Here is a 17,314-nt window from a genome sequence, read left to right as displayed (position 1 = left end):
TATGGGAATAAGCCACGAACAATTCATGAAAAGGAACACTAAACGCACTGCTGCTAATTTATCGCGTAATATGTGTGCAAATGTGATCCAAATTTGGAGCCTCAGAATCCATCCCACCCACCGAAACAAAAGACGACATTCGAACGACATTACCTTCAAAATAGAATGTCATTCATTAAAAAAAAAAAAAAAAAAATCGATTATTACTTGCAGCTTTCTTAATTGTAAAGTTCTGACGCTTTTATCGATAAACCCTATACTTTCCTCTAGTATCCGAACCTCATACCTTCAGAATGATCAATACCTTCTATCAAGGACTTTTTCCCCAGATGCCTTCCTGCTAACAAACACTGTATGCACTCCGCGCATACTTTAGATTCTACCGGGTGGCATAAAAATCACGACTGGTCTGTGTTAAGGAACGTGCAGCAGCAGATAACACTAGTTCGAGAATGTACATAAGCAATCGGGATAGCAGGACACCTGTTGAGACGGTTATCAACCACAACCGGCCACCTTGATATCCGCTATATTCGACTTTGCTCAATTTTCTTAAATAGAAAGGTATAAGAATGCGATAAATGAAAGAAGGCTGGAATTTCCACGAAATATAATGATGAAGTCGCTTTTTTGAAATTCGTGCAAGTAAATATTTTACTGAAACTTACATTGTGGAAAATAAATAATAAAAAAGGAATTTTTAGGTACATGAAGAGGTTAATAAACAGAACATATGCTATTCGTCAGATCAGAGCCCTTCATGTACAGCTCCCTCAAGGACAAAGTTCGGGAAAACTGATGGTTTGGTGTGGCATCTAATTGGTCCCATTTTCAGCTACGAAAACCTAAATGCAACAAACTATCTGCAGGCGCTGGAGGATATGGTCATGACTATGTTGCTAAATGAGATGGGGAGCTTCCCTAAGTATTGTCAGAGTAATGAAGCCCCATCCGTCATGAACGTTGTGTTAATGTGTAGCTCAATCACCAATTTCTACAGCATTGGATTGAGCGACGAGGCCACTATGATCATCTAATCTGGAACCCCTGGAATTTTTCTCCAGGGATACTTGAAGTTTGTTGTGTATTCCGTTAAAATTCGTGATGTGGATCATTTTAGAATCGGATTATTGAAGTCTGTGCACCTATCACCCCTAAGGTTTTATCATGTGTTGATGCAAACTTTCTTGGGGTCAAAGGGAACTACGTGGAACACATTATGTAATTCAGGAACTGTTTTTCGACATTTTCAGATTGTCGTCACACAAGAATGTCGTATTCCACAATGTAGGTGACAATTTATTCCTTTTTATTTCTAAGGATTTCAATAAAAACGACTTCACCATTGTGTTTCTGAGGACATTCTAATTTTATTTCATGTATCGCACACGTATTTTTCCATCAAGAAATCTGAGCTAAATCCAATATGGCGGATACCAAGATGGCGACCGTGGTTGATAACCATCTCGACAGGTGTTCCCCATCCCCACTGTTCATATACATTCTCAAACTAATGCTATTTTTGTGCTTTCCTCAATAAACAAAGCGGTACTGACTTTCGGGATACCCTGTAGTGGCATGCCCCGTCCATTCCAGATGTCATTGGTTTTTAAGAGAAAAATCAGTGAAAAAATGAAATGAAATCTTTGAGTTTTACGTCCCAGGGTTATGCCGGTTAGGCTAAAGGAGACGGTGATGATGAGTGATGAATGAAATGCACTGTATGCAAATGACATGGTGTTTTTTGTTTAACAAATTTTGAATTTACACTTCAACGGATCTGAGCTAATTTGCATTTACCGGTGGTACAAAATTTTAACTTTGTTTCTTGCTTCTGCATAATTCTGTTCGTAAGCATGGAAGAAAGTTAATCCTGACGCTTCGGAACGATTTTTTTTTTATTTTTTTATTCTGTCACCGCATTTGGAAGAGCAAACTCTACAACAGATATACAGGGTGTATCAAAACAACACAAACGTTTGGGAGGTGATTCTTGACACCAGAATAAGACAAAACGCATAGACCAACTTGGGTGCAGAAATCCATCATTTTGGAGCTATAGGCTGCCGAAAACACGAAAAAAATAAAATTTAAAGGTCCATAACTCCAATACTATGGGACCTACCGTAGTTGGGTCAAGTCTTCACTTAGGAACTGGTAAGTGCCCTATGCAAATATCCATGTTTCAGAATCCTGCAATAATTGATTGCGCAATCATTTTCATAGGGGTAGTTGGTGAGTACTTAAAATTATATGCCCGTAGTCAAACCACCACCATAAAAGTTGTATTGTGAGACATGAATTTTTGAATAGCGCACATATTAGTTCCTCAGTGAAATCCTGACCAGATTATAGCAGGTTCCATACTATTAGAGCTATGGACCTTCTAAAGTTATTTTTTCATGTTTTCGGCAGCCTATAACTCCGAAATGACGGTTTCTGCACCCAGATTGATCTATACTTTTTGTCTTATCTTGGTGTCAGAAAATCACCTCCCAAACGTCGTTGGTGTTTTTTTGAAACACCTGTATAACACATTTATCTCTTTTGTCTCTTAACAATCCTTTACAATAACTCATCTTGCTCACAGTCACAATGATCGTATCTCAACCTCTGTGTCGCACTCACAGTGATGAGAATCCAAAATAACTTCCCCCTAGAATACGAGAATAAAGGGACGACGTTATTTAAATTGTAGCATTCTCATGGAAAGAAACCATTCCCACAGTTAATTTCGTGCTAATCCATTCCCACTAACTGACGATCACAGACTCCTATCTAACAGGCTTCTCTTCAGCAAGCGACAAAAGATCCGCTAGGATTAAACATACATTCAGTGGAGTAATGATGAAAATATTCTGGGTAAAATTCGTATATCTTGAATTATGTGCTGCTTTAGGTAAATAAAATTACACTTTTCCTTCAAGATCCCAGAGTTATGCCCTTTAGGCTAAACGAGACAAGATGGTGAAGAAATATGTGGTGATAAGAATGTAAGAGGAACTGGGATAACCACGAGAAAACCCACAGATGTAATGTTGTCCACCACAAACTCAGGTGGTCTAGTATCAAACCAGGGACCCCTAGCATCAAAGGTAAACGCTCTAACATTGAGCCAGCGTATTCGCCTCCGCTTTTAGTGTTCGAACTTTTCAACCTAATTCCCGAATAATGAAAACGTTCGGCTACACCACGCATTAATGTAAGATATGTCATAATGCATGTTTCAGCACGACGCTAACCACCAAAATCATAAAGGCAAATATTTGAACACGAGAGAAAATGTGATGAAATGTATGCCGAAATAGAGGCCTGTTGACCCAACTTCTGTCCTACAAAGTAATTTCACTATTAGATTTGACTAATTATGATCCTCAATTCTGTTTGTACTTTATTCAAACTCAATAACATGCGTTAAACAAGGAAAACACAATTAAATACTTCTCACCTTCTATGATACTCATACATGTGTGTACTTAAGCTGTGTTTATTCTTAGCAAGTTTTCCACACTGAGGACAGGTAAACGGTCCCCGTCCAGGGCCATGAATATTCGAGATATGAGTGTTAAGGCTTTCTCTCCAAGCAAAAGATTTATTGCACATAGGACAACAAAATTTCCTTTTCGATGTGGCCATATTTTTTGCAGTAGAAGGGTTCTCAATAATATGGATACCTGGAAAAGCAGGAATATATATATCTTTTCATTTTTTTCTTAAAGTACAGATTATTTACACTCTGGTATGAACATCGTCTAGCAACTTTACAAAAATAACAACGCATTAGCAATTTTAGCAAAAGGCGAAAAGATTTTCGTAATTTCCTAGAACATTTGTAATTTCGCCAAAATGCTAAAAAAAAAAAAAAAAAAAATCAGCTTGTATAGTGTTAAAAATTTCACGCACTTATTTCATAATTAAACCAACTGAGAATGCTCCGAGGGCATTGCCAGAACGGACTTAAAAACAATTATTTTTTTTTTAACTTCTATTGGCTTTATAAAATTTGTTCTATTAACTTTATTATTATACTCATTAAGCAATTCTTGTAATATAGCTATCTAGTTACAATTTCCTTGAGTACTTAATATATTCCACATGTTTTGTTTAAAAGTGCTGTTAAAACGTTCTACGATATGTTGTTTTACGAAAATACATACTCAAAATGGAGGACTCAAAATTGAAAAATTCGCAAAATATCACCTCTCTATGACTTATGGTTCCCGAGATATGGCTCCTTAAATCTCCCGAAATCCGAAGTTTTTTGGCAAATATCTCGGGAACGCTAAGAGTGAAGAAAGAAATGCCATTACTTCTTCAGATAGTTTTTGATACACTATCGAATGGAGGGCTCAAAATTGAAAAGATCGCAAATAATAGACACAGAGACATAGATAAACCAATAACGAACTTTCTAAGTTTATTGATTAGACTACCTTGTGTGTGCTATTTATTTTTCTCTTCTTCCCAATATTTGGCTCACGTTCGCTGCTGAGAGCTTTGTCCAGGGTCAAATTTCTTAAGAAACAACTAATTTTCTCGTGTGTCACATTACTATTTTATTCTTCTTCATGCAGGTAAGTAAGAATTCAGCTTGCAGTCCTGAACTTTAAAAAATACTTAAGAGTTTGATCACAAAACTCTGTATAAAAAAAAAAAAAAAAAAAAAACACTCAATCCTGCCAATTATCGAAATTTCTGTGAAAAACCTGTTCAAACACGTACCAATTTCATATTTTTTGGGAAATCTTGTTTATTTGTCACTAGTTTGGTCAAGGATTAACCCTTTACAGATGAATGTGGTATATAAACACACGTCTGATTTGTCCGCTGAGGATGGGTGTGGCACATAAACACAGCCTACGTTGAGATGACGTGTGGTTTATAGGCCTTTTTTGCGTTTGTCAAATAAATCATTCAATATCCAGTCATAGGCTTGGATGGCTCTTTGAGTATCTTTTTTATCTCTTAAATAAAGAAGAAAGCCGTCCTTAAGGATTAAAAGTATTATAATATCCTGCACACGCTTCTATTTGTAAACATTAACATGTGCTTTTATTTATATACAATACCACGTTCATTTACTACAAGTACAAGCCACTACAAAAATCAGACAAGAATCAGCGCCTCCACTCATCACGTGATGTTAGAGGAACATCAACGCCACCGCCTTACAGAAGCAGATTTAAAATTCAGAGGATCACCTCAACTGGTATCAGTCTTTGGCTGGTCAAGTCCCCCTCTTAGTTTGCAGTAGAGATTGAGAGAACCTACTCAAGCCTCCCAACTTGCAGTGGAACTCTAAGGCTTCCTACCCACTTAACTTGCAGCGGAGCTCTGTTGGAAACTTAACCCCTCTCATAACTTGCAATTGGAGCTTCGAGAGATTCCTAACCACAAAACCACCCAGCTTGCAGCGGAGCTTCGTGGTTCTTTCCCGGCTAGCTTGCCGTATAGCTCTGCGGGACTTCAACATCTCTCTGCTTACAGCGGAGCATTGAGAATCCTACCAACCTCACTCAGTTTGCAGCGGAGTTTTGTGAGGAATCCTTACCTTGGCTATTCGGCCTAAGGACACCTACTTTTCCTAAAATTTTAATGAACACTGTACTTATTTAGTGGAACTGTATTAAAAACGGGTAGTCATAGAAAACGATTCCCGTGTGTAATTGCTCTACCTTCTACCTGCTTCAGCAGAATTTTACAATTTACAATATAATCCCACTGAATTCAAAATTAGGAGAATTTTCTATGGTTGTTGCTAGTGGTTCTTGAGTGATTTTTACACATGTTTTCTCATTAAAATCTTAATGTATAGAAGTTTAGTACTACAACCTCAATTCTTATTTACTTGCATGAAGAAGAATGTGACCTAAGAGAAAATTCAAGAGTTTTCTAAGAAAATTCCATTCTTAGCAGCAAACGAGAGCGAAATATTAGAAAGGAAGGAAAATAAATAACACACACAAGTCTTTAATTATTTAAATTGGCTTATCGGTTTTTGTTTCATCATGAAAAAATAAAAAAAGAATTAATTTTCTACAACAAAATTCTAAAATGTTAAACTTTCCGATTTTCGTAAAACTATCTCCAAACAGAGGTAAACAGAGCACTTCATTGCTAGACCAATGTACAGAACGATGGAAAAGTAAATAGAGGCAATTCATAATGGATACAAAGTTGAATGTAAAATAAAATTTCATTATCCACACAAAAATGAGTTTGTTTTAAAATCAATACTGCATTTCAAAATTTTTTAGGCCAGAATTCGAATTTTCCCGGAATTTTATTGTGGCTCTTTATTCCCACAAAATAAGTACACATTTACCTAATCGCCATTAAAGTAGGCATCTTCAGAACACACACACTTGCTCAACTCCTCCTGCCATTGCTGGTTACACCGACGAAATCCCTCTTTTGGTATCTTCCGAAGTTCCGCCGTCAGGTTGGTTGTGATGTCTTCTACAGTGACGAAACGGGTATCGCTGCTGTTTTCCTTAAAGCACTGACACCACAGACTGATTTTAAGGCCATCAAAGTGTCTGAAGCAGTGCAGTGTTTGAACCGCAACATTGCAAAAACTGATCACCACATACTTCTCCGTTTAGACATACTACTCGTAAACTGACAGTTATGACCTGTTCACACTTGTCTTATTCATAAGTAGGCAACGTAAGCACTGCACTGCACAAGATTCACTGTGATTGCAACACAAAAGCCAAAACTAGAACAACATTCCTGGAACTTTTTGATTGTCCCTCGTGTATATATATATATATATATATATATATATATATATATATATATATATATATATATATATATATATATATATATATGTTTACATATTGCACCTCATTACTTGTTGCTTAGAAACCAAAATATTAAATTTTCGTCCTTAAGTTTTCAAATAATAATAAAGCGTGCGCCAGAAGTAACTCGACTGTAGCAGTATCTGACTGACGTAAATAGCTTATGGTGTGGGTCATAAAAATACGTGGTTTCTGAGTAATACTTCGTAAAAGGTGATTTTATAAAGGATTCAAACTCAGTTACATTTCTAATTAAGTTACTTTAGTCAAGCAAATTATAGCCCACTTCAGCGGTGACCACACCCCACTCAAGTGGGTGGGTCCAATTTCTCCATTCCAAATATACAATCACCCTCCCCACGCCGCTGCAAGAAAAAAAGAAAGTAGTAGCAAAGACCGGTGTTGCTTGTGGCAAAATCAAGGTCACTTGCTTAATAAACTAAATTGTAATCAGAAAAATATAAGTAAAAAAGCTTAGTACTCACCGCAGACCAAAGTATTCCTCTAAGTGGCAGTTTTGGAAATTACGATTTCCATTATCAGCTTAGTTCGAAAAGTAATTTAAATTTGAACATGGAAAAGAAACCTTGATGGGTAAAAACTAGGGATAGGCAAAACAGTTTTTCTTATAAAAACCGAAACCCGTAAAACCGACATTTCGGTTTTCTCCAAAACCGGTTTCGGTGAAAACTTTTGGAGAACACATAAAACTATTTCTGTAGAAACGGATTCGGTTTCCGGAGAACAACGAAACACTATTCTGGTTAGAAATAAAACAAATTAAAAAAACGGAACTGGTTTTGAAGAAAACCGAATCCGGTGAAAACCGAACCGCTTTTGGAGAAAACCGAAACCGGGTTCGGTTTTTCTAAAAACCGAACAGTTTTTTTGGAAATTTTCAAAAACCGGTTTCGGTTTTTCTAAAAACCAAAAAACCGGTATTTGAGCCCACCACTAGTAAAAACTAATGTTAAAAAGGAATAAAAAAATACGAAGTAAAAACAACTCGTAAAACTAAAAACTATGTTTTGACTAGAAGTTTTTTTACTTCATATTTTTTAAATTTCTTTCTAACCTTATTTGCCCATCCATGTTTCTTTTCAGTATTCAAATTTACTTTTCGAACTAATCTGATGATGGAAATCGCAATTTCCGAAAGCGCTACTTAGAGGAATACTTTGGTCTGCAGTGGGTACTGAGCTTTTTTACTTATATTTTTTCACCGCTCGCAGTACACAGTCATATAAATTGTAATCAGTTTCAGAACTTCTGAAGTTCTTAACAGCATTTATAGTAAAGTTCGATTGTGTCATTTTCACGAAAAATACCCCCCTTCCCCCCAAAAAAAATCAAGAGTGCAACCTGTGAATTAAAAAACACCTGTGGACACCCCTAGTCCACTCGTGCGAAGAACTCATCTGATCTTCACCAAACATGGTAAGGAGGTAGATCTTGAATTCCTTAGTGCGCATATGAATTTCCTGAGCGAATCTTTTGTTCCCTAGTTACTAGCCATCAAATTTGGAAGTTTGGACTTAGTTAAATTTTCGAACAAAAAAATACACTACTGTTTAGAACTAGAAGAATTATGGAAGTATTATTATTTAAGGTTAAACGTTAACCTATTGTTGACAGTCATGCAAGGAACCAATCTGAGCATAAAACATCTTCAGCGTTTGGAGACGATTCGAATGATGGCAAAAACCTAATTTATTGAAGTGACCTTTCAATTTCTTATACTCATTGAGTCTCACAATACTACTGTAATACTCTGTAGATGGTTCCAACACTCATTCCTTGCTGCTGAAAATGACCAGTCAACTTGTCATCACCTCCATTGGCCATGAAAAACTTGATAATTTCCTGTCGTCTAATTTGGTTGGCTAATCTTTTCACTTATGCAGTACACAAACACTTGCACATGTGCGATCGCTTTGGATATTCCTTTACAACTGCCTAAGCAATTACATCCTTAGGAGCAACTGCTTTGTATCCGCGTTTGTGCCAACTTTGTGGCAGGAATTCCTGTGCAGCCTTAATAACAGTTTCGCTACCGCAACTTACTGGATCATAGTACGAGTAAATAACCAGTATATTTAATATTTAAATAACACTCCAAATTTTGATTCTATTTATTGTGTGTTTGCAAACTGAGAGTTCGATGTAAATACAACTGGAAATGTGAATCAAATCCTAAGCCAGAAACATCAAAAGAAGAGCATATTTAGTTGTTCCACGTTTCAACGACTTCTCAGTCAGCAAAAGCGGAATCTACTTTATGAAAGATATTTGACTGAAAGGTTAAAAGAATACCACCACCTCACTACAAAGCATATTGTAAGGTTTCACGTGGTTTTACACCACGTGCTAGATGTAAACATTTTTTAGACGACAACCACAAAAAAGAGTAATCTACCATCGCCAACGATCGGCAAGTGACAAAAATTCAAGCAATCAGCAACATTTATGCATAAAAGGAGACAGGACACCACAAAAGACATTAATTCTGGCCGGTTGATCAAACCACCAACTCTCGAAGACGCCTGATCGTTGAGAACACCTTAAGTCCCTCTTCTAAAACTCCTGGTCATTGAGAGTTCCTTATCATCATCTTTAAGACGCATGGTTACTGGGTTCGTATAATTTCACCAACAAACCTCCAAATAATTTTTAAAAAATACTTATTTGTAATATTTATTGCGGAAACTTTATAATAAAAGTTGATGGAAAAGTCCCAACTCCCGTGTGCCATCTTTTAGTTCTACCCTAAAAGACAAAAATCTTTGCAATATAATCAAGGGAAAGGTCAGTGTGTAGAAACAGGGTTGCAAAACATCAGGAATCATTTTTGTGGATTTTTTTTATTTAAATCAGTTGTACCTGATTTTCCTTTACAAACAAAATAAAAAAAGGAATAGAATTTAAATTATGTTCGTTTTCCTAATTGGTAAACTACAAGGGTTTTCATGTTTTCTTTATTAAAGCACAATCAGAATTTTGTAGACCTACAGTTCAACGTTGAATCCGAATCACATAAGCTTCCACCAGGAATCGAATGCTGGTCTCCAGAACCGACGGTGCCTATACTAAGTATATAGGCACAAGAACTTTTATGCAGAGTTAAGAGATCTGAGATTGAGTGAACTCTAACAATCCAATTTTTTTGTTTCATTTCGAAGAACTGTTCCTATTTTTCGTTTCTTTCTTCATATATATCGGTGTTATGTTTTCTTTGCATATTTATTAGTTCGCGGCGTAAAAATACGGTAGCTTATTGTTTCACACCAGGAGTTAGTGTGTGCGTGTTTGTGGTACCTTATTTCTCGATAATTTACTGGCCGGATTTAAACAAGATTTGGTGAGCAAGTAGCCCATCGTCTAAGTAATAAAGATCGCTACATTTTGTGGCCGAGTTCGGCCAAGAATACGCTCCACTTGTATGTAATACTTTATTGGGAACGAATGTTTGAATGAGTATAAGAGGCAACAGAGGCTGTGTTCCACAGCATTACACTCCGGGAATTTCTGAGTTTGCTTCACCAACCGTGTTCCGCTTGTCTACACTATTTTCTTCTCTACATCAAGGGATACGGACTGCCATCTCCAAACCCATAGTTTGTCTTCTGTTGAAATGATATGATGACTTTAAAGGATCTAATTATTTTATTTTATTTTTAATGTTTAAAAGCACTATTATAAAAGCAGCAGTTGTTAAGAAAGAAGTGACTCAAAGCCGATGGCGAACTTGAATGAAAAGCTCTTTGACGGGATGCAAAAATTCTTGCTCCATTACTGGATGTGACGACCGCGTAAGAAATTATTTCTTTAACTCCATTTTTCAGCCCCGAAACATTAGATCCGGATCCACAATTTAACACAGGATCCGAACCACATGTACTCCCGCCAAGCACCGAATTCGAGTCTGCTCCATGAAAAATCAACACAAAAATATGTTGTTTTTTTTTTAAACGTATTAACGCTTGTCTCACTTTTGCTCTTCCTTGTACAAGCTCACCAAAACTGAAAAATATACGTATAGTTGTTAAGTCCGAATGATATGAAGTTCCACTGAATAAAGACTGATTGCTATAATTAGAGACTGGATGTTAGGAAAGATGCCTATTCCTGAATGTTAGACATATAATACAAATGAACGCTGTGAAGATCATTTGGGAACGCTCTTAACTTCATTTGAGGGTCTTCACTTCAATTTAAGTAAAATTTACTTTGACTATTTTCTCTGTTTCACTCTATATTACCTACGTTTTTAATTAAATGCCAGATATTGACTATTATTTGCATTATCGTTCAGAATCAGGACTTCATTGGCATAAATACATACATCTTTTGTTTCAAAAAACTTTTCTCTCTGTTCCAAGAGATTTAGAAATAAAAACGGACTTTCGTTTAGATCAGATTTTTTACCACAATAGATACAAAAAATATCCCTCCGAGAAATGTGAAGCAGTTATTGCCATTAATAAGGTACTGGACAAATTCAAGACTAATGGAAATGCTCGAAAGGAGACAACGCAACCAAAAGAATTTTATTCTCATGTTATTGCATGCTTTAAACATATTCGATTACATACATGGATACAGAAAGATTTATTTTAATACTGTACGACCAAAGAAATAATTTACGAACTAACTACTTGAAAAATACCTTGATATCGTATGAAACTGCAGTTAATGATGTGACAGACTGTCACAATACGTTACATATATTTAATAATTTATCCATTCATTTTGGCTGATAACTTCTTTCTTTGGACTTCTGTGCGAAAAGTTTTGAAAAATTTTTGCAATGCTATGATCAAGTGTTGTAAATAATTTATTAGAAATACATAAAAACATTAGATATAAATGGTTCTTTCTTTAAAATAATGTATGTCCTCTGCAAAAACCATCATTCACGTTTCTACATTAACTGAACACTACTTACGACTTAATTTCTTGTGTACCAGAGAGTGATTATCTTGCATTATTGCGCCTAAGATTTTAGTGCCTATTTTAGAATTATAAGTATTTATTTGCCTGCTTATCTTTCATATTTTTGGTGCCTAAACATCCGATCTTTAGCTATAACAAAAACATGCAATTCTTGTAACACTCAGACACCATAACAATTAGAGGACAGGCCAGCCAAGCTAAAGCAAAGGGAGACAAGCGAGGAAGTGGAGTTAGGCACCATTGTGACCAGAGGACAGGACAGGACAGCCAAGTTGAGGCAGGGGGAGACAGGTGAGGAAGTAAAGTGTGAGCCTTTGACTAACATGTGCTCGGGTGAGTATACAGTACGAGGTTTTGTTCCATTGTTCTCAGTTCCCTGTCTGTACTGCTCCTCGCCTTGCCTGTATTCTTATATGCTCAATATGGGGCTAAGCTAAGAGTGTCTTCCTCACAAATAACACTTCGCTCCTTTGAATCCGGAATGGCGGAATGCGACACATATCCTGAAAGAGCCAGTCCAAATTAAGATGGATTCCCAGCGTCTGTCGGTAATGAATTCGGAAGTTATGGACCTATAAAATTATCATAGGAATCCTGTGGACGAGGACGCATCACAAGAAATGAAATGAAATCTAAGTTTTACGTTCCACTCTTATGCCGGTTAGGCTAAAGGAGACTGTGATGATAAGAGATGAGTGAAATGAAGAAAGTGGGAGGAAACGGGAGAATCCCGAGAAAACCCACGACCACGGTGTTTGTCCACCACAAAGTCCACACGGCGGTGGACCAGGGACCATCGAACCAGGGACCCCAAGCACCGGAGGTGAACGCTCTACCACTGAGCCACCGCGCCCCCGACGCGTCACAAGAGTCTGATCTGAATGTCCCAGAGTGACCGCAAGAACTTGCCTGGAATATGTATAGTACTTACCTTTGGTAGCGTATGGAAAAGAAAGAAAAAAGACAAATGAGGACATAAAAAAAACTGAAACCTGCAGATGTTGATTTCAAGAAGCTGATTTCTGGAGAATGTACACGAAAGATTCATCATCTTCATCAGGATGTGCTTTTCTTTAGGCAGTACAAATAATTCATCCGCTACGTAACTGACACACTTATGAGTGATATGAACATCTAACATCATGACCGATTCTTTGCATTGCAGTCGTTCACAATCTATCAGTTCAGCACTCCCAGATTCAGGATCTTGATTCGGTATGCTCTCTACAAAGCTGCTTACTTGGACGAAGCACTGGAAATGTGGAGTTTCGTTCACAATTCCTGTTTTACTCAATCGACAGTGTTCTAAGTGTAATGAGTTAACTTTTGTGAGGTGTGCACACTATGAACTGCTCTTCTCATGATCTGTTTTTCGATCTGCACATCGATAACTCGGTAAATGCTTCCAACGTGCCTTCAATAACAATCCTCTGGTTTAAACTAAAGTCAATCTTGTTGTCTCTTTGGATGCTATCTTCAACTTGCCTCTCGTGCTTTACAGATAATATGGTTTCTACGTAGTATATTACATAAGGTTAGCAGAAAGAGAAGTCAAGGAAATGCTTAGATGTTGTATTTCCTATGGATACGTATGTTAATTTTTTTAGGCCTATTGTATTTCCTATGGATTTCTATGTTAACTTTACAGGTCCATAACTAACGAACCCACTGCTAAGTGACGCTGGGAATCCATCTGCATCTTAATTAGGAGTGGGTCTTCCAGGATATGTGTCGTATTCCGCAATTCCGGATTCAAAGAAGCGAAGTGTTATTTGTCAGACGGAACACACACAAAGTGAAAGGAAAGTGAATGGTATGTAAAGGAAAGGACATCAGCTTTTCTGAACAAAGAACTGTCTGAGTAGCCCAATCAATAAAGATCCCAAAACATCAAACTTAGGAAATAATTAGGGCAAAGCTGCATTTTACCCCATTGATAAACCACTCCCAGAGAAGCATTTTTATGGAAGTCCCCCAAAATCCCCCTGAAGCTTTCCCCTCATACTTCCCTCAAAGCTTCAAAATGTCAATATTAACGAAACAGCCATTATCTCTGTTTCTTATTAAATAGCTACAATATTGGTTCTCTTGATATATAAATTTAAGAAATATGGAAAAAGCAGGTTTTTTTTTTTTTTTTTTTTTTTTTTTTTTTTTTTTTTTTTTTTTTTTTTACTTTGAAACTGTCAATTCTTGCATTATATTCTTTTATATGTCATATTATGTGAAAATCCTTTCTACAAAAGTTAAGCCTACACTATTTTGAATCTACTGACACAGTTTTATTTATTTATATACAATGCTAACACTGGGAAAGTAGGAGAAAGCAAGAAGGTTCGGCGTGCGACGCGGCCACCATCCAGTCACAGCGAGCAATATGACTTCCTATGTTAATAAAACTATATATTTAAATTGTGTTTACCGAGGAAATAACTATATGTAACTTTCTAATTTCTAGGACTAACAACGTATACGTCGTGAATGTACAAATATTTTAGTAACTGATTCCAACTTAGGTTGTTTTAAATTTCTCTAACTAAACATGTTCTGGAACTATAGATATATATATTTACAGATTACATGACTCTCCAGATCTGTGGTAGGCCTTAAATGACATACATTCGCGAGTATGTTTAAAGCTATTGTAGAACTATTACATACACTATACATAATTATACCAACTTTAGTCGATTTTGCTAAATAAAATTACATTTCTATTTTCATTATATTTATTCGCCATCTCTGTTCAATTCTGCTGTACCCATTTAGAAGCAAATTGTGTTGCGACTTCGAAACATCCCACAGCAATTCCTGACCGACTTCTCGAGAATTTTTTCAACACTGACTAATGATTCGAGCTGACCGTCCCTTGCCAGTAATGAAGTTATGTGAACTGTGAACAACAGTTTAGGATAGATTGGAATCACATGTATATAAACTAAGACACGAACCCGGTTCTCCGCATAAAAGAAAAGAAATTAGCCATAAGGAAGCTCTCAGCTTTAACAAAACTTATCGCTTTTGTCGAACAAAATTACATTCCAGGTTTGAAGTAGCCTTAAAATAATAATTCAAACTACGAATACACAATACTTATAAATGGTTTAGAAATCCATTTGACTTAATATTTGGGCCATTTCCCTCATTTTACGTCAGTAACATCCCTTCAATTAATGAAAGAAAAAATAAAACATGTCTCACCTCCTATGATAATCATACATGTGGGTGTTGAGACTGTGTTTGTTCTTAGCCAATTTCCCACAAATGGGACACTTGAACGGTCCTCGAAGAGCGCCATGTATGTTCGAAATGTGACTTTGTAAACTCAACTTCCCAGCAAATGACTTGTCACACATTGTACAGGATACTGTTTTGGGTTTATTCGTCTGAAATCCACTGATCCGTGCAAAGCTGTTTAGATCACCTGTGTTATTGGCACCTGTAAAAGCAAACAGGACATCAATAACACAGGTGGCATCTCATTACCAGAGCATTCCCCGATGGAGAATAAAGCGTGCAAACCCCGCACCAGAAGCGTATTAAGATATGCATTCATTAGTCTATATTTTACTCACTGTACTTAGCTTATCGTACGTCTGCGACTATTGTCCTCGCAGATCAAATTTACAGGAAAAAGGAATGTAAATGGCAAGCATGTTGACGATAGTGTTACAGTTCACTCCTAGCAAAATAGCGTAAATCCGATTTATCCGCTTGTAAGCGATAAAAGTTACTTACTGAGCTTATAATGAATATGACAGAAGACAGTGCTACCTACTCGTCTGTAAACCAAATGCAGTGAATAGGCAAAATAACTATTTTTTAAATGTTAGACATATCATAAAAATAAACACGTTGAGATTGATTTGGAGGATATTTGCTAGAATTTAGACATAAGTTACTTTGCCCATTGTACTCCATAATGCCTACATTACTGTTACAATGTCAAACATTGCCCATTCTTAGCATTATTAGGAAAATTGTATAGATATCTTGCTTCAACAAAAGTTTCTGTCCGTTCCAATTTCCATTAAACAGATTTTTATAGAAATGCAATTTCATCAAGTTACTTTCAAATGTTCGTAGTTTAGGTCCTAATTCTCCCAGACACATGAAACAGGATACGCAGAATAGAACAAATATTCGGGGGAAAGGGAAAGGAAAATGGTCCCCAAAAATGGTTCTTATTTAGTCCTGTCCCACAGTGCATTATACACCGCCTGTCATTGAACTGGAACAACGTCAATCTACATAGAGAGATAAGTAATAAGTTTTATAATATTGGCATACGTACATCATTTGTGGCATGTGTCTCACGTGGCCAAAACAATTCAAGCCTTTGAAGGTGGTGGCTAGTACAGGTAAAAGTATTGGCAGTTTGTGGCCTGAACGTTTGTGAAGTGCTCCCTTTTATTATATGATTTGACACCGGCAAAGATGAAGGTGCAACAAAATCTTATTTCGGGAACTTTTGCCTTTAAGTTCACACTGGACCATATCAAATAAACAACCCCAAATAATTATTGTGTGAAAGGTAAAAGAACAGCTGATCGCAACACAATAACCAGATGGTTAAGCTGGCAAATTGTGTCACAGAACACAGAGGCGAGTGAAAGTGTCCAAGGAACTCCTGGAAAACCTACATGATCAGCATTTCCTGAAGAGAATAATAACGTGCGACGAAAACTAAACATTTTTACCGAAATTCTAACGCATATAAGCGGTATAAGGGGCAAGTTGCCTCATTGACTCGTATCGTCAAATACGGGCGTTCTGAACACAAAGTCTTGCTCTGCGTTTGGTGGAATTATAAGTAAATAATGCACTATAAGTTCGTGTAGGACGGTCCAACCATCCATGCCAATCTCTACTCTGAACAACTGGAGCGAATGTATTCCACAATGTACCAAAAATTTCCTACATTTCATGCCATTGGTGCCTTCGGCAGCAAGACAATGCAAAATTACATACATCTCGAATATGCCTGGAATAAACTCACACACGAATCGGACGACAGAAACTGGAAGAAGAAAGGTTGGTCTGTTGAGTCACGACTTTTTCTCCACTTCTCAAATGGCATGAGCATGTATAGCTCAAGCTTAATGACGCGGTGGAGCCATCGTGAATGGTCCCAACAGTAAAGGCTGATGGTGGTGAGTGTATGGTGTGGTGAATGTTTTCATGATCTAGTAAGTCTCGTGTTGGTTGTAGATGAACGCATGCCTGGTGTCACGCATCAGGACTCACTAGCAGATTCAATACATCATACCATGTTGCATTTCTTTCACAATGCTGATGACATCACACTGCACCTAACCGCCCCACACAAACTGTGTAGGAATAATTCGCGCTACAGTGTGCGGACTTCCAACATCTTCCAAATTTAGGGATCTCAGTGGAACGCAAAGTAACGGCACATTCGATTCCTTTACGACACTCTCGGCACGGAAGCCCGCCTGTACATGCCAGAGGATGACGACCGACATCGGATCGGTGCTGTCGGAAGCAGCAGGGACCTACACGCTATCAGGTAGGTAGTCATAACTCAGTAA

The 17,314-nt window shown here is 37.1% G+C and overlaps 1 protein-coding gene across 20 annotated transcripts in view; it reads right to left on the bottom strand.

Moving 5' to 3' along the window:
* Positions 1-17,314, bottom strand: part of LOC145674313 (uncharacterized) — a 192,517-nt gene that overhangs the window by 112,704 nt on the left and 62,499 nt on the right. For 5 of the 20 annotated variants that reach the window (XM_081744191.1, XM_081744187.1, XM_081744196.1 and 2 more), the window contains exon 6: positions 3,449-3,674. The exons of 10 other annotated variants lie outside the window; for them this stretch is intronic. In XM_081744191.1, coding sequence (XP_081600317.1) covers positions 3,449-3,674 — 226 coding nt within the window. Of the gene's footprint in view, positions 1-3,448; positions 3,675-14,963; positions 15,202-17,314 lie in introns of those variants that run through there. 5 more of the 20 variants (XM_081744190.1, XM_081744185.1, XM_081744192.1 and 2 more) reach the window with 2 other exon arrangements.

The sequence above is a fragment of the Thermobia domestica genome, chromosome 17 (assembly GCF_964235325.1).
Source record: "Thermobia domestica chromosome 17, izTheDome1.hap1.1, whole genome shotgun sequence".
Taxonomy (NCBI): Eukaryota; Metazoa; Arthropoda; class Insecta; order Zygentoma; family Lepismatidae; genus Thermobia; species Thermobia domestica.
The sequence above is the reverse complement of the archived record's forward strand: the minus strand, read 5'-3'. Positions and strand labels throughout refer to the sequence as shown.